The sequence below is a fragment of the Epinephelus fuscoguttatus genome, linkage group LG6, assembly GCF_011397635.1.
Source record: "Epinephelus fuscoguttatus linkage group LG6, E.fuscoguttatus.final_Chr_v1".
In the NCBI taxonomy this organism is placed as follows: domain Eukaryota; kingdom Metazoa; phylum Chordata; class Actinopteri; order Perciformes; family Serranidae; genus Epinephelus; species Epinephelus fuscoguttatus.
In genome coordinates, this window is record NC_064757.1 from 1527797 (window position 1) to 1546481 (window position 18685).

At 39.0% G+C, this 18685-nt stretch overlaps 1 protein-coding gene across 2 annotated transcripts in view; it reads right to left on the bottom strand.

Annotated features, from left to right (window-relative positions):
- Positions 1–3269: 3269 nt before the first annotated feature.
- LOC125890262 (VIP36-like protein) overlaps positions 3270–18685 on the bottom strand; it is a 114307-nt gene continuing 98891 nt past the window's right edge. For both annotated transcript variants that reach the window (XM_049578821.1, XM_049578820.1), the window contains one exon: positions 3270–4222. In XM_049578821.1, coding sequence (XP_049434778.1) covers positions 4080–4222 — 143 coding nt within the window. In that variant the 3' untranslated portion in view covers positions 3270–4079. The remainder of the gene's footprint in view (positions 4223–18685) is intronic.

Genomic DNA, 18685 nt, shown 5'->3' on the forward strand with positions numbered 1-18685 from the left:
GCATTTTCTAAGTCAGTTCGGCCATCCTCATTTGTGCGTATGCATGGTCTGAGGCAGTTCTAAATTTGTTCGCAGAGTAAGAACAAATTCGGGTAAGAAAATATTGATGAATCCCGGATTTGTGCGTCAAACGATCGTATGCACAGTTTAAGCACAGATTTGTGCGTACGCACTGTTCGTGAATGAGGCCCATTGTGAGTAATAAAAAAATTAGGTTTCAGATTTGTGAGTACTCTCTGCTCTGAGACACGGGGCGTCTGAATTCTTTGCGATCATGCTTTTAGAATTGTTGGTCTTAAACTGTTGGACTGTTTGCCCACAGTTTTTCACAAAGTCACCATCCTTGCTTGTGAACAACTGAGTGTTTCAAGGATGCTCCTTTGTAGGGGTGCACAATATTGGATTTTTTGCCAATATCCAATATGCCGATATGTAACAACTCATTTGACAGATAACCAGTATCGATATCAATATATCCACTTTTTCCCCACCTAATGTTAGTGATCATCAAGTCTCTTCTGTTGTGGTATTAACATCATATTATCTATGCATACTTTTATCGTGATGGCCCACCAGCACATGGCCACATGGTGCAAAATAAGAAAATGCATGTTGGCTGAATATTGGTCGATATCGATGACATGCCCATGTTATCATGCATCCCTACTCCTTTTATACCAAATAAGGAATGTTGTAGTTGTTCTTGTACTGTATTAAATTGAATACAGGTTGAAAAAGGTTTGCAAATCATTGCATTCTGTTTTTATTTAGGTTTAACACAACTTTTCTAGAATAAGGGTTGTTCCAATTTCTGTGGACCTCTATTAACTGCAAGGCCCAAATTTTAGATAAGAATTTTTTCACGGATGATGGATGGTAAAAAAAAAGCACAAAACGTAATGATAAAATGAACTGTGTCAGGTTCAGGGTCCTGGTTTAGTGCATGCTAGCTCACTGTCACGGTAACTGGGACACTTCAATAGAATAGAACTGTCGTTTATGATATCAGTAACCTTCCCTATTATGACAAGTCCCAAAGTCTGCTGTGAAAAATCTACGCCCTTGTGTCCAGTGGATACAGTAGTGTCCCCTCCACTGCTCTTTAGATGTACACTGTAAATGTGTCAGAAGTGGAGCATCTCCAGAAGCTGGAGGCACATTTCCCATATAATTAAAGTTATTTGTTTAGAACATTTTTTGTTTTACAACCATACTGAAAAACATGTTTGCAGCTCATTTAGGATACTTTGTGGCTGTGCTTTAACTGAGTTTCATTTCAAAGAGTAGAGTAAGTGGATAGAAGTGAGTGACAAAAGGGAAGATAACTTGTGTTGTGTTGGGATTCACAGGACCACAGATGATTTATCATTTGGTAAAATCATCACTGATTTCAAGGCTTTTTCCTCTGCATGCTCTTTGTCTTCAAACAAAGAGAGCTAAGTGGCACCCATCTCCACAGGAGGTCTCACCTCACACCGCGTTTACACATAGCCGGGTATTTAGAGAAACAAATATTTCCCCCCCCCGTTTTCAATAATAACATTGTGCACACAACATCGTTTTCAAAAATGTTGTCATTTACATGAACCCAGATAAATACGCCATCGAGCGCCGTCATAACTATGCCAAACCTATGGGCGGCAGTGTGGGGAGAAGGATGAAGCCATGCAAGCCAATCAGAATCCTCAAAATCGACAACAACAACAACAACAACAACAACAACAACAACAACAACAACAAAAACAACAACAACAATAACAACGAGACGAATGCTGTGATTTGGTATCAAACTTCGGACTTTTAGAAATGTCCATGAGAATTGCATACTTTTTAAGCAATGGCGAGTACTTCTGTTCTGGAAACTGCTGAGAACCCTCTTATTGTCAATATACTTATGAAAGCCATCCATCCTCTGAATGCTTAAGGTCTCTAGTTTTTGACTGTTTGGCTCATGAGGCTGTGGTTATCCTGAAGGTCACTGTAGGTCATTGTATAAAGTGATGTCCATTTCAAAGAAATGGTCTCAATGCAATGTATTGGCTACTGTGAAGACTAACATCATCACAAATGAATACACCTGGGCTCACTGAATCTACAGGCATCTCAACTTCCCTGTCAGACACAATTTATGAAATTCTACGTCTGTTTAGGGACCCCAGTATGCAGAAATATAGATCGATAAATGAGTCACTCTACCTCTGGCTGTGGCTCAGAGGTAGAGTGGGTCATTCTCTAATCGGAGGATTGGTGGTTTGATCCTTGGTTCCTCAAGCCTGCATGTGGAAGTATTCTTGGGCAAGATACTGTATTCATGTTTCAAAACATCTTACCAAAGGACTGCAGTTGAAAATAATCCAGCTGGCTCACGCTGGCACATTTACAGAAATGTTGATTAATGTATAAAAATTCCTTATAAAGAAATAAGTATAAATATAATGTGTGTGTGTGAGGTGCTGTGCCAAGTGCAGTCCATTTACCGTTTATCAAATGACACCTGCGTACTGCATGAGAAAAATGGCATTGCTTTGCCCGAAACTGCATAATTTGCATAAAATGGACACCTCTGTAAAGGGAGGCCATGGACCTCTGTGAAATGACCATGTCATTTTTTCCCTTATTAAAAATTTAGCCTGACTTTAGCGTTATTTAACAACTTTCCCAACAAGCTAGCATGGCATGGAGGGTACCAAGGGATTCCTTAGGTCTTCTACTCTTACATGATACCAGTATCTCACTCTGCCTCTAAAAAAAAGTAACTGGTCACCAGTCTGATGGACACTGGCACAGCAGGTAGAAAGCCACTGGATAGTTTCAGGCAGCTGCATCCATTGGACACCAGGGGCCAGGCACTAGCTTTTGTGATGGCTTCACATCTATTTTAAGTTAAACATCTAAACAATATTCATATTCACATACTCTTCAATGATCTCAAACTCATATTTTAATTCATGACCATTGCTATTACTATTAAAACATGACTTAAATAGCAGTGCATGCTAAAGAAACAGTCTAAAGTCACATAATCACAGATAAATTAGATGATGAAACAACAACTTTGTATTAGTGGGTCTGATGAAATCGAGTCCCACAGAAAAAGTTTAATTTTGTCAACATAAAAACTGGTGCTAAAATCTGATGCACAACAGTGACAAACAGGTTTTGGATAAATCTTTACTTCAACTGAACATACCTGAGAACCCTTTGCAAATGCAGAAAGCAAACAAAGAGAAATGACTTGTGATGTCAAACAGAAAATACATAGAGGAACATAAAGTCAGAGCTTGTCTTTATTGGTCCTAGCTAGGCACTTCAAATGGCACTCAAATCCTTCCTCTAATGTACAACACTGAGAATGATGCTTCACTAACCATACATATTTACTAACAGCTGACACAAATCCATTTAAGCTTATCTGAGTGTTTGCTCTCAATACATGGGAGCTCAGTACAATTTGACTCGTGCAGTAAGAAGTAGTCCACAATAATAAACAGATTGATTGGTTTCCACAGCAGTTCCATGTAAGATTAAAATTGCTGGCAGCACCAAATGGCAGTAAGAGGTAACTACACTTTAAACTGCAATACCACAGTATACTGGAACATGTCTTAAAACAACTTTGGGAATTGATTCTGAGGTTTTTGTTTGTCTATTCCTGGTTGGGGAGAAGTGATCTGACAGACACTAGAAACTCGTATCATCAACTATTTGAGATCTATTTAGTGCAGTTGTTAAAAACCTACTGTGCTTTCAGTTGAAATGAGCACATTTTAACATTTTAAGAAGGATCTTAAGAAATTCCACTAGAGCAGCTATATCCCAACCATATTCCATTACACACACACACACACACACACACACACACACACACACACACACACACACAAAATATACAGGAAAATTTTTACAGCTGGCTCCCCTGTTTTCTTCTTCAGCTGTATATGTTCTCTTGGCTCTGGTCATGAGGTTGTTTATTCAGTTCATTCAATCATGATTCAGTAAAACTATGGCAGCTCTTGCATTATCTTTATCTATGATGATCAAAAAAACATACATTCTGAAAACCAACAGTTGTTCTCTGATCAATAGAATCGTTTGCGTCTGTTTTCTTTCCAGCGCCCATAAACAATTAGCCCTACCACCGCCAGCACACCCAGGCCCAGGATGGAGAAGAGCAGGGTGAAGAAGAACTGGACTCCACTTATCCCCTCTGCTTCCACTTCCACTGCAAAGCAAAGGGAGATGAGATTCATTATCAAACATATGTTCAGTTTATACAACCACTTCATGATGATGGATTTATTTTACTCCACAGCTCACTCCCCTGACAATTTTAAAATCAAACCAAAGCAAACCAGCAAAGTTTGTTACTCTAGACAATAAAATGTGGATATGCTACCATTCATCTTTGCTGAGAATCACAAACTGCCTATCTGGAGAGTTCCTGACACTGAATAAAGCACTGCATGTAGGGGTGTAACAATAAACATATTTGTATGTATTATCCTATTACATTTGGAAAACAAAATCTATAAGCTAAACTGTGTTTTATATAATGTTCTCAGTGCCACTGCCCTCAACAAGATAGCCCACAGGACGGAACAGGCAACGTGCTGTCTGCCCCTCCCACACTCAAACCAGAACATTCTACTCCTGAGAGACACACTGACGGGCAGCTACACTAAGCTAGCTCATTGCAAAATAGTTACACCGTTATCAGAGCAGAAAGAGAAGATCCCCTGATAACCTACAGGTTTGGTGTTTGGAGCTACTTTGGTTTCACTGTGAATTATGAATGTGATCGTGAGAGAGAATGGTGAATAAAAACACACTGAGCCAAAGAACAAGCTGCCACTCAGCTACAGACTCTCCTTAGCAGCTAAGCACTTGTACCAGGGCACAAGAGCTGCTGTGTGGCTATAGCCTCTCGTTCAGCAGCTAACCGCAGCTAATTTTAGCACAAAGCACACACCCACAGCAGTAAGCAGTATGAAATTTGACCTGAGAGACTGAGAGACTGACAGGTCCATTAGTGACAGCTGTTTAGCTTGTTGTTGTGTTGTTTATGGCTGTAGCATTTAACGGAGGTATCTATTAATGTATTTATTAGACTGAAAGAGGTCAGGGAGCTTGTGAGACGTAGCAAACTCGTTGCTGACATACAGTGGTCAGTAGAAACAACACTGATACTATGCGCTCTAATGTCAGCAGAGGTGGAAAGTAACTAGTTACATTTACTCAGTTACATTTACTTGAGTAACTTTTTGGATAAATTGTACTTTTCAGAGTAGTTTTAATGCAAAATACTTTTTACTTTTACTTGAGTTATATTGTTTTAAAGCAACAATACTCTTACTTGAGTACAATATTTGGCTACGCTACCCACCTCTGAGTACATAATTACATATATATAAAAATTAGTTGTAAAATATATAAAAATTAGTGGGAAAATATTGTTTATAAAAACAATAGTTGAAAAGGCTGTGCATGCAATATTGGTCCATTTGGAAGAGGGGAAAGCTACGGAGCAGAAGGAAGGTTTGTTTTAAATGCTCAGGTGGACCTGATTAATGTGAATGATGTGATGGGAAGAGTGAAGAAATAAAGAAACATCAATCTGTCATATGGAAGTTTTTTTTCAATGTATTTCAGGGCTTGACGCTAACTTTTTTCCCAAGGAGCACATGTGCTCCTAAGTTGAAAAAGTAAGGAGCGCACAAAGAACTTTAGGGGCACAATGTAAATTGATCAAATAATGTGTTTTCTGTAATAAACGTGATGCAAATAGACATTTACAAGCAAAATTACTTAATGAATTTGTATACAAAATGTACAGAAAGGTAAAATCATCAAATTTTGAAAAGTATTGCAATTTAATTTTGTCTTTAATGTTATTATCTTATATATATTATCTTTGCAATATGATTATCTTATATATTATTATTACTATCCTAAAACATTCTCCAGGTCCTCTGCAACTCTGCAGGACTTATTTCCACCCTGCCCAGCAGCAGTACCGTGGCGAACGGTCCCTAACTGCAGGGAGAATGGAGCAGGCTTTCCCAGAGGTCCGCCGCTTTTCCCGGTCCCTCTTCTCCGCCACACTTTGACTTATTCCCACCCAGCCGACAGCCTGGCCGTAGAGAAAGGTCCCTAACTGCATCAATAAGTGATTAACATAGGGGGGGATCAAAATAAAATAAATAAATAAATAAAATAAAAATCAACCAGCCACCCTCCTCCCCTGACAAGTAAAGAACAGTCCCTTCATAAGTAAAGAACAGTCCCTAAAGTGTACTGAGGTTTGTGGACCGTTACCTGCCACAAAGACAGAAATGTGAACGGCTCGTTTCTCCTTTGACACGCCACATACCTGTGTGCCGCCACAGCTTCCACAGCTTGGTTGTTCAGGTACTACTGGGCAGTCATGACACTAACGAAAGAGGAAATTACTGGACCTGGAGTCGGACTTCTCTGTCGCCGGTAAGCCGCTATCTTGCGCACTATGATCCTCCGCCGTATTCCTGTCTGTGACCCCCGTTCAACCCACAACCGCCGTGGTAATAGGGGCCCCAGCGCTCACTCCACTAACTGGACGTGGAAATGAGCGGTAGTCTAGAACACTAGCGAGGTTTTTTTTTTTTGTTTTGTTTTGTGTTTTTTTTGGAGGGCGCTCGTGCGCCCTCACATAGATTGCGCCCTGGGCGGTCGCCCACATTGCCCATAGCAAAAACCATCCCTGCCTCCGCCACACTTTGACTTATTTCCACCCTGCCGACAGTGGGACTTATATTCATTGTGCCAACAGTGGCTTTGAAAACCGCCCATAACCGTGTCACACGGGGAAGAGGGAAGAGGGAAGGCGGCTGGAGTTCCTCCAATATTTGCGGTTAGATTATCATATTTTTTTATTGACAAAAATATAGGCTGCTTCGGCTGATTTTTTATGCGCACATGTGCCCCTAAATATTTTTTACAGTTCGCACACACCTATTTGTGTGAACCTATTTGTGAAACGCTGGCACTGTCGAGCCCTGTATTTACTGAAAAGCTACACTCAAATCCAGGTTACAAAACCTGTACAGATGCTCCTGCCAGAACCACAGTATAAGAACATACATGTCAAACATGTTAAACAATGGACTACACAATGAATTAGAACGTGGCACTCTTAAATACTTCATTCTGATTGGTCAATCAACAAAATTCTGCGGTGTTTATTTCTTGATGTATCACCGCTGCCCTGCTGCTCCGTTGCTAGGGACGCCATAGCAATGGCCTTAGACTGAGGAGCATCAAAATCAGTTAACGTTAGTCCACATAGGCCAAATAGGATTGGAGTGGAAACGGAAACGTCCCTGCTGAATGTATACACATGCTGCTTTTTCTTTTTAATGTATTACCTTGATTTCATTGCTATGTTAGTCTGACATCCTGAATATATCCTTCAAATGCAGTTAGCGACAGTGGGAGCGCCATGCCAGTCTACCTCCGAAACCGAAAGTTTTTTTGTTTTGTTTTGTTTTTTTAAAGATATTTTTTTGGGCATTTTGCCTTTAATGGACAGGACAGGTAAGCGTGAAAGGGGGAGAGAGAAAGAGGGGGGATGACATGCAGCAAAGGGCTACAGGCTGGATTTGAACCTGGGCCTCTGCGGCAACAGCCTTGTACATGGGGCACCTGCTCTACCACTAAGCCAACGACGCCCCCCGAAACCACGTAACTAAGGGGGACAGGCCTTAGCGAAGGGTGAATTCAATATTAATTATCATTAGGCTGCCGTTGCCTTGGATACAGAGTACAGACTAGGGATGGGAATTGATAGGATTTTATTGATATCAATGCCATTATCGATTCTTGTTTTGTTTTTTTTAATTATATTTTTGATCACAGCATGAGGGATATACATATACAGAACACTAAACCCCACATCTCAGTTTCCCTCACAGAAAGGAAAAAAACAACAAAACTTGGCAATGTAGAAGGTACTGTAAAAAGTCAAGTCTCTCAGAGTCCATACACACCAAGACATATTTCATAGGTGCCATCATCATGGCAAGTAATCCAACCAAAATTCTACTCATTACACTAATTGAAAACACTAAGTAGGCCTCCCATATCAATGAAACTGAAATAATTAGGTAGTCTTCCTACCATACTTCATGATGTAGGGAAGTTATAAACAAGTAGAAAAGGGAAACACTTCATGTCCCGATTTTCCTATCCTAAGTAGGGGCTGGTACCCTTATAAACAGTTGGAGAACCAAAATGATATCCAAACATATACCCTTATAACAAACAGAAACAAAACAAAAAAAACCAAAAACCTGACCAAACAAACAGACATAAAAGGTGGGAAGACCCCACTTACAACAAACAAGACAACAAAACAACACAAACTATTGCATTCAGGTCTTATCATTGTCACTATGCCTTACATTGGCCTAAGAAATTCTTAAAATCAAATTCTACATGAGATTGCCATATTTTTTAAAAAGTCTGACGATCTGCCTTTACTCTTGTAATATATATTGTCAAGTGTAAGGTAACTTGAGAATTCATTCCACCAGTGGACTATTACTGGGGGTTTGGATTCTTTCCAATTTAAAGTTATACATTTCCTGGCTGCCAACATAGCAAGATCTATATATCTGCTTTGATATTTTTTCCACTTATCAGACATACTAGTTCCCAAAAGACATAAACAAGGTGACAGAGAGACAGATATATGTAGACATTGAGATATCAACTTTGTAACAGAATTCCAAAAAAAAGGAAAGTGTGTCACATGACCAAAACATATGAAAAAATGTTCCTTTTTGTTTCTTATAGCGCCAGCAGAGAAATGACATCTCACTGTTCATTTTATGTAACTTTCCCTGGTGTATAATAAATCCTGTGTATCATCTTAAATAGGGCTAGTTTATGCCTTAGATTGTAAGAGCATTTATGAACTTGCCTACAAATGTAAGGCCAATCCTCTCTCTGTATTTCCATATGAAGATCTTGTTCCCATTTACATCTTAAATTATCTGTATTTATAACTGACCATTCAACAAAAATACTGTAGACCTTAGAAATAACCTTTTCCTTGTTCTGCTCTTTATTGTTTAATATGACATCAATTTTTGATGGCATAGGTTCTTGATGAGAACCATTCTCAGTAATTACCACGTCTTAATTGAAAAATCGAAATAAATGGAAGAAGGTAATCCATATTTCTGTTGTAGCTGAACAAATGAAAGAAATGTCCCATTTTCAAACAGATGACAGAATTCCTGGATACCTGTTTAATATGGGTTTGAAATTTCTCGAACAAGTTCTTCCCATTCCCAAACCGTTGGTCCAATCATCAAAATAAAGTGAGGGTGAGAGAGATCCACTTCTTGTGAACGCACGTCATGTTTTCTATCTGTAGACTCAAAAATGTGGTCACACGAGCGAGTTACAAATGTGTTGCACCTCAGCTGTTTTCCAGAAATTTCTCCTCTCAGTTTGCATGGGAGTGAATGAGAAAAAAATCGGCGCTCCCTTCGCTTTGGAGCCACTCAGCAAAAATGTGTATGTGTGACAGATTCCATGTCAACATATCTGTGACCAGGACACATTTTCCTATGTTTTTTGGTATAAATTGTGTATGTACAGTGAAAATTGTGGCCGTATGAGTAAGTTGAAGAGAAAATTTCTTGATGAGTTTACAGCTGCTCTCCACTCTAGCGATGACGTCACCCACTCTAGCTCATGCAATAGAGTGTGCCAGTAAACTCTGTTAGCGCTTTTAGCACTTCCAGTTCTCTCGTCTAAAAGTCAATACGTTTTTTGAATGGGATTTTGGTAAAATGCCTCAAACAAGGTCTGTGGTTAACAAAAGCTTAAGCGAGTTTCAGGTTTTGTTCCAAGACATAAAACACGTCAGTAAATACCCTACTTGTGAATTTTGAAGTTTTTACATGTCGTAAAGAAGGCGGTTGCTAACAAGTTGCTCAATACGACTACAAACCCTGTCGGGGACAGTAAACGTCATCATTTATTTTGAATTTATAAATTTTCCTTTATCTAGTGGCTCACGCGATCTCCGCATGGCAACAGGAGAGTAGATGCAGCCAGCCAATCAGGAATTTGCGTTAGTGCGTAGTTAACGAGCTAGACTGTGGGGAAGTTACCTCCCTTTTTTGATTCTACTGCTGGTCTCCTCACTGTGTGCGTGGTGGTGACGGAGTTCCACGGTAGTGGAGAGCCAAGCCCAGTAGATGAGACGATCCTGAGTCATATGAACTGTGTTACCCTCTGGAACCGGTAGGACAATTGATTGCCAGTGTTTAAAGGACAAGTTCATAGACTATTATTTTATTTCATTTTCTTTTCTCTCTAAAACTAAAAAAGAGAGAGAAAAAGAAACAAGGACTTTGAAACTGATTGTTGTTGTTGATTTTCAATTGTGAATACATGTGATACAAATTGTTGAAAAAAAGACCCTCTTGATAAGAGGGTTATTCTTGAATATGTGAATTCATATGTGTGTTTAAGGTTAAAAAAAAAAAAAAAGGACCACTAAAGAGGAAAAACCTTTAAAATAGATGAGGTTCAGTGTAAAGTTTTTCAAATAGTTAAGTCAATAATTAAGTTTAAGTTTATAAATTTAAGTTTATTTACTTTATTAATCCCCCTGAGGGGAAATTCAATGTTTTCACTCCTGCTTGTCAGTTACACACAGGTCCAAAAGACACACACATGCACAAACAGGACCTATACATGCACAAAGTGGAGAAATGTCAAGAGTGAGGGGCTGCCCTTGGTGAGGCGCCCCGAGTGGTGGGGGGGGGTTCGGTGCCTTGCTCAAGGGCACCTCAGCAGTGCCCAGGAGGTGAACTGGCACCTCTCCAGCCACCAGTCCACGCTCCATTTTTTGGTCCGACGGGGACTCGAACAGGCGACCCCTCTGGTTCCAACCCAAGTCCCTTTGGACTGAGCTACTGCCGCTCGCGAATAAGTTAAGTGAAAAACAAGTTGTCTAAACAGGATTAAAAAAAAAAAATCTAAATAGAAAAAAAAAACACATAAAGGGTGATCGAACCTGCAATTTAAAAGAAGCTAAAAAGTTAAAAGGTTGTTAAATGCTCTTAAAAGCTTAAAAACAAGAGTTCCATTTCATTTAAACATTTAAAAGGGTGAATTAACTATTCATACCAATTTAAAAAGGGTTTTAAAGGTAATAAGACAGTGATTAATCCTTGTGTGTGAAAGGGATTTGATGTGATCAATCAATTGTGTTAAAGGAACGAAACACATTGACTTTGTTTATTGTTTTTTTGTTTCATGCATTTTCCTGTTGTCAAACAAAAATAATACAATGCAACTTTTCCTTTAAAACTTACCTGCTGTCCATGAGTGTCATTTTAGTTTTGCTACTCAACTGCTTTTGGTTAATTTCTCATCTCTCCAGTGAGTGAACCTAAAAACTTCTGATGTACTGGTCCAATTAGTTGTTTATTCTATAGAGGTAGAATCTGTGCCACTTGGTACCTAACACAGTTAGTTGGGGCTGAGCCGGGTTACACTGTTCATTATGTATATACCATCAACCTGTCAGGGACTGCAGATGAAAATTAGCCTGTATGGCTAAATCTGGCACATTTACGTTACTTAAGTGATCATGTTAATTAATGTGCACTGTCATAATCATAAACATGTTGAAAAACGCGGCGGAAGAATAATAATAAGAAAAATAAAGAATTTTGGTAACAGAAGAACATAGGGTTTGAATGCTTTCGGCATTCACACCCAATAAATAAATAAAATAAAAATCAACCAGCCACCCTCCTCCCGACAAGTTAAGAACAGTCCCTTAAGTGCGGTGAGGTTTGTGGATATGTGAACGGCTCGTTTCTCCTCTGACACTTAACATACCTGTGTGCTGCCACGGCTTGGCTGTTCAGGTACTTTTGGGCAGTCATGACACCAAGAAGAGGAAATAATTGAACCTGGAGCCGGGCTTCTCTGTCGCCAGTAAGTCGTTATCTTGCGCTGCGGAGCACTATGGGCACCGTATTCGACAGGAATACGTATTCCTGTCTGTGTCTGTGACCCCCGTTCAAACCACAACCGGCAGGATTCGCCTTTTGTTTCTGCTGCTGGTTGAAATCTGTACTCACACAGTGTGTTGAATGATTTATTTTGCACGCACAAAACTATTTTTAGTCGCAAGTGCGAGTAACGTTAAAATGCTCGCACAGTAGAGCCCTGTAGTGGAAAACAAATCACTGTAGCATTGGTGGTGTTTCCGCCCTTGCATGTAATCACAATTAAATATCTGTGAATACATTAAATTAATTTGCAAATAAATGAAAAGCATTTGTGAATATCTTCCTAACATGTACAACTTTTGAACATGCATTTGTGAACTCAGCTTTTATCTGTGAATTGAAAAAATATTTGTGGATCTCAGTTCTACGCGTGTGGATTTGCTTTTTACACACACAGATTTTTGAGACTTTCTGCCGGTCTGAACGAAAATGCACTCGTATCACTCGGCCATCTTCTGATAGCACGTGATCACCCAGCTGATGACGTCATTTCCGCACGTGAAAGTAAGAGCATGCAGTCTTTCTATGAGCTGTTTTTTTTAAAAATAATAATCAGCGATAAGTAACGTGCATTCATTGTTTTATGTTAATGTCATACAGTGAGTATTAGTGTGACGTCATTTCCGCATGTGAAAGTAAGAGCATGCAGTCTTTCTATGAGCTGTTTTTTGTTCTTGTTTTTTTTTTAATAATAATCAGCGATAAGTAACGTGCATTCAGTGTTTTATGTTAATGTCATACAGTGAGTATTAGTGTGTGTTTATTTGTTCTATGTATCTGGCACACACTTTTGTATACATTTCTGTTTGAGTATGAAAGGCACGGTGGCTTGGCTGCTTCTTCAGTTGGTAGTTATCAGCCAACTCATCCTTTGTATTTTTCATTTCGAGTAGGATTAAAGTCACAAAGCACTTCACATCTTATTATTAGTGTACTCTTACTAATGTAGTTGTAATGTCTGTGCTGACCGCACCGTGTTTAGTTAGGTTACATCTTTTCAGCAAGGTTACGTTGATTGTTGTAAGATATGACAAGTGGCAACACCCTGGTTAAGGTCTTTGATAGAACAGCTGTTGGTGTTGGTTGCTCTTTTTGTTTAGAAATGTAATATTGTAGTTGAATTGTTCAATTTTAATATGTAGATTGCGCTAAGCTAACGTTAGCTACTGAAATAGCATCTGCTGCCATGGCAACAGTAAACATTTATGTTGCGGGCTGGGGGGATGAAAGCAGGGTGCAGCATTTTATACATTGTAAACTGACCAGAAGTCAATACCATCCAACCTGTAAAGAGGGCCATGGTAGAAGATGCTGGTGAATGACATCCAGACATCTCTCCACAACCTTTCAATGCTAGTGTAGTCAGTACAAAATTATGGGGTTTAAGATTTAGACATTTTCAGCACAGCATTTAAAAGACCATTTTATCGTTAAACAATAATAGAAAATAAATACAGCTATTCATAAAACATATTTGTATTCATAAGAATGAATAAAAATGCAAAATATTAGTGTACCTACATCTGATCTAACCCATTCAGTCTATGTTCTAACTGCTGAGTTTTCTACTTTCAATAGAGCCGTAAGTCATGATGACACAAAAACACTTTGACCAGCAGATGGCGCTGGCAGGTCTGCTGGCCAAACAAAGACAAATGCCAACTGATTATACATATAGAAAATACCAATTAAGCTAAACACAACAAATGGGGTGCATGATTACAATAAATGCAATGGTAAGTGAAACATGACACAAGTTATCTTTTACAGGTTGGATGGTACTGACTTCTGGTCTATTAACAATCTCTGTCCTTCAAATGCCACTAAGATGGACATACCCATATCACTTTCAAATTTCACTATTAATGGTAATGTAGCATTTAATTTTAAATAGGAAACAATCGTTAATTTGTTAATGTGTATATGATTTAATCTCGACTACGTTTTCAGGGTATATGCAAGAATCTTGAGGTTAATTTCAATACCTTTTTAAGACTTTTTTAAGACCTTCCAAAAAAACCTCATCGCCACTTCAAGCTGTCGTTAGCAGCAACGCATCTTTAACTTACTAAACAGTTGTAGTTTGCAATTAAATCTATGGAGCACAAACATACAACAGAACTCAGATAAGATGAGAAAGAATAAAGCTTGAAAGAATAAATTAAACAAAAGGCAGGTTTATTAAAATACACCTTAGGTCATAACAAGTAACACAGCTCTACAGCTCAACATCAGCTATTCAAGGCCAACTTGCTGAAAACAACAACCTTATGGGTAGCCCCTTACACGTGGGATTTAGGGCTGACCCAAAAAATTTGAAGCTTCAAAGCTTCGTTCGATGGCACGGGATTTGATTGGGGGGACCTTGAACGCAACACTAATCATGGTGTTCGTTTACGGTTGTTTATTTCCCCTTTAGCCATATGTAAACTCAAAGAACGAGAAGCAATGCGTCTTAGGCATATAAGATTTCATGTTCTGTACGACATCTATTGCACGTCAGTCCGTCCTGGAAGAGGGATCCCTCCTCAGTTGCTCTTCCTGAGGTTCCTACCGTTTTTTTTCCCCGTTAAAGGGGTTTTTTTTGGGTAGTTTTTCCTTATCCGCTGCGAGGGTCATAAGGACAGAGGGATGTCGTATGCTGTAAAGCCCTGTGAGGCAAATTGTGATTTGTGATATTGGGCTTTATAAATAAAATTGATTGATTGATTGTTCCAGTTCCAGTTTTGTGTTTTTAATTGACTGATTGTTTTTGGTTGGTTATTAAAAAAGAAAATATCTCCGACAAGGAAACAGAAAGCCTGATGTGCCATGAATGGAGACCTATTATCCTGCTTGAACACAGACGACTAAATTCTTTCAACAATGTGACTCAAAATAATGATAAAATAGATTTTATTGATGTAAAATAATATGCTGATGGTGACATTTTCCACCAGTCCGCTGCCCTCTGAGGGCCGAATTCACAAAGAATGAACTGCGGCCGCTGATAGCACCTTGAATTGCACTTCACTTGCATCCGCAGTTTGCCACATGGCAAAGTATAAATGCTGGCTTTGCGCCAAGAACACCGTGGCAGAACAATGGCAGACTTTGTTTGGCAAAGTACTGAATACTGTATACCCTCATGTAGTGATGTCTGCTGGTGAGTCAGTCTAACAGTGTCGGATGGGTTGAGGCTGTGGATTTGACCAACTTTGACCACTTTGTCACTATTCCCTCTCACTTGTAGCTGTTTTTTCGTTATCTTTTGAATTTAATATGAATTATGGAACTGTTTTTGTTCACGTTTGTTTCCCCCATTTCATAAAATAAATTATTGAAAGTTGCTTTTGAAGTGCGTGACAGAAGTGCGTTTTGAGAACGACTGCAGACTGTCACCTGTTCAACGCATCAGTATCTTCAGATGCCATTAAAGTAATAATGATTATAATAATAATGTCAAAATATTATTTACAGACTGATTTAACAGACGATCACTGCTGCCACCTCATTTAAATACGTGCAAATTACATCGGAGCACCGAGACGCAATCTGCTTGGCAGCGCAGTTAGTGGAGTATTTCACCCTCTGCGCGTTCTTTGTGAATTAGACAGTATCTGTTTGCTCCATTTTTACTGGTTTAGCGGCCACAAAAGCCACACAATCCTTTTGTGAATTTGGCCCTGAGTCTGGTGTCAGTGACACATGCTGCTCTGAGTTGCGCATCTGTCTGCTTGCACTGCAGTGCGCGCCGAGGGTTTTAAATTTTAGCGTTAAATCAAAAGTTAAACACTACTTATCAGCAACCAGAAGTGCTTTTTCGTTTGTGAATATTTTTTATCTTAATTCTAGGGTTGCAAGAAACTACCCTTTTGCCATAATTTTTAAGTTATTAACTTTTTTTTTTCGCTCAGCCCCCACCCCAAGTGGCAATCTGAGTGTGTCTACCTACACATCCTTCTTTGTAATAGTTGGGAGGAAAATAAATTATACATTCATGAATACTTTTTGTCAAAGCTTGAATGCCAAGAAAATGTAATACTTCATAAAATCGCGATCAAGACTTTTTAAGGGCCTTAATTTTCCGACATTTGATTTATCAACTTTTAATACTTTTTAAGACCCTGCGACACCCTGTACTATATGTTTATGAATTATTTGCTGCAATTAAAAACAATTTTGACTAGCCTATTTGGATGTTGATTATTTGAAACAAATTTGCTTGGGCCTATAAATGAACGCCAATGAATAATGAAAGTAATATCTCAAGTTTTCTTTTGCACATCATCCTCTGACCACCAGAGTCTGTAAGACACAAGTGGTAAGGAGAGCACTGGCTTTCTGAAATAATCATCTTCTGAATAATATCACGTAACATTTAGCCACCATCTCATTTCTCTTCACTGTCGCTCTCTACTCTGCGGCCACAGCGGGTTTCCACAGTGACCCCTGTCAACTACAGAGATTAAATAGTTGTCGGGCGTTAACTCTTACATAAAATGCTGCACCCTGCTTTCGTCCCCCCAGCCCGCAACATGAATGTTTACTGTTGCCATGGCAACAGATGCTGTTTCAGTAGCTAACGTTAGTTTTGCGCAATCTACATATTAACAATGAACAATACAACTACAATATTACATTTCTAAACAAAAAGAGCTACCAACACCAACAGCTGTTCTATCAAAGACCTTAACCAGGGTGTTGCCACTTGTCATATCTTACAACAGTTCCTTCAGTAACAGAGGTTTCCCGTGTCAACTTTAACCTCTCCCGAATTGATGATCTTGTCGATAGCGCCGTAGGCTCGATGCGAACAACACTCGACTCTGTAGCTCCTCTTAAAAAGAAGTTAACAAAACAAAGAAAGTTTGCTCCTTGGTATAACTCTCAAAAACAAATATCGCGAAAATTTGAAAGGAACTGGCGATTAACCAAACTGGAAGAATCTTGTTTAATCTGGGCAGACAGTCTCAAAACGTATAAGAGGGTCCTCCGCAATGCCAGAGCAAACTATTATTCAGCATTAATAGAAGAAAACAAGAATAACCCCAGGCTTCTTTTCAGCACTGCAGTCAGGCTGACTGAGAGTCAAAGCTCTATTGAGCCTTGTATTCCTTTAGCCCTTCGCAGTAATGATTTTATGAGCTTTTTAATGACAAAATTCTAACTATTAGAGGCAAAATACATGACCTCCTGTCCTCAGATAGTACCTATCTAACCTCAAACACAGCTGTAAGACCTAATATATATTTAGATTGCTTCTCCCCGATTTCTCTTCAAGAACTGACCACAGTGATTTCTTCATCTAAATCATCAACGTGTCTCTTAGACCCCATCCCAACTAGGCTACTTAAGGAGGTCTTACCTTTAGTTAACACTCATATATTAGATATGATCAATATATCCTTATTAACAGGCTATGTACCACAGTCTTTTGAGCCCACCCTGGATCCAGAGATGTTAGCCAACTACAGACCAATATCTAATCTTCCCTTTCTTTCAAAGATCCTTGAGAAAGTAGTCGCAGACCAGCTGTGTGATTTTCTCCATGATAAGAATTTATTTGAGGAATTTCAGTCAGGATTTAGAGTGCATCATAGCACTGAGACAGCACTAGTTAAAATTACAAATGACCTTCTGATTGCTTCAGACAAAGGACTCGTCTCTGTACTTTTATTAGATCTTAGTGCGGCGTCTGACACAATTGACCATCAAATTCTGCTACAGAGACTGGAACACTTAATTGGCCTAAAAGGTTCTGCACTAAGCTGGTTTAAATCTTATTTATCTGATCGTTTTCAGTTTGTTCACGTTCATAATGAATCATCCTTACGTACTAAAGTTTGTTTTGGAGTTCCGCAAGGTTCTGTACTTGGACCAATCCCATTTACTCTATATATGCTTCCTTTAGGTACCATCATTAGAAATCACTCTGTAAATTTCCATTGTTATGCGGATGATACACAGTTGTATTTATCAATGAAGCCAGAAGAAAGTAATCAATTAACTAAACTTCATAACTGTCTTAAAGACATAAAAACCTGGATGAGCACCAATTTCCTGATGTTAAATTCAGACAAAACTGAAGTTATTGTTCTTGGCCCCAAACCACTTGGAGACTCTTTATCTGATGACAGTTTCTCTAGATGGCATTACTCTGGCCTCTAGCACTACCGTAAGAAGCCTCAGAGTAACATTTGATCAAGATTTGTCTTTTAATTCTCATTTAAAACAAACCTCACGGACTGCATTTTTTCATCTGCGTAATATTGCGAAAATTAGGCCTATCCTGACCCGAAAAGATGCAGAAAAATTGGTCCACGCTTTTGTTACCTCAAGGCTGGATTACTGTAACTCTCTATTATCAGGTAGCTCTAGTAAGTCCTTAAAAACTCTCCAGCTAATTCAGAATGCAGCAGCACGTGTACTAACAGGAACTAAGAAACGAGATCATATTTCTCCTGTTTTAGCTTCTCTGCACTGGCTCCCTGTAAAATCCAGAATTGAATTTAAAATTCTACTGTTAACTTATAAAGCTCTAAATGGTCAAGCTCCATCATATCTTAGAGAGCTCATAGTGCCATATTATCCCACCAGAACACTGCGCTCGGAGAATGCAGGGT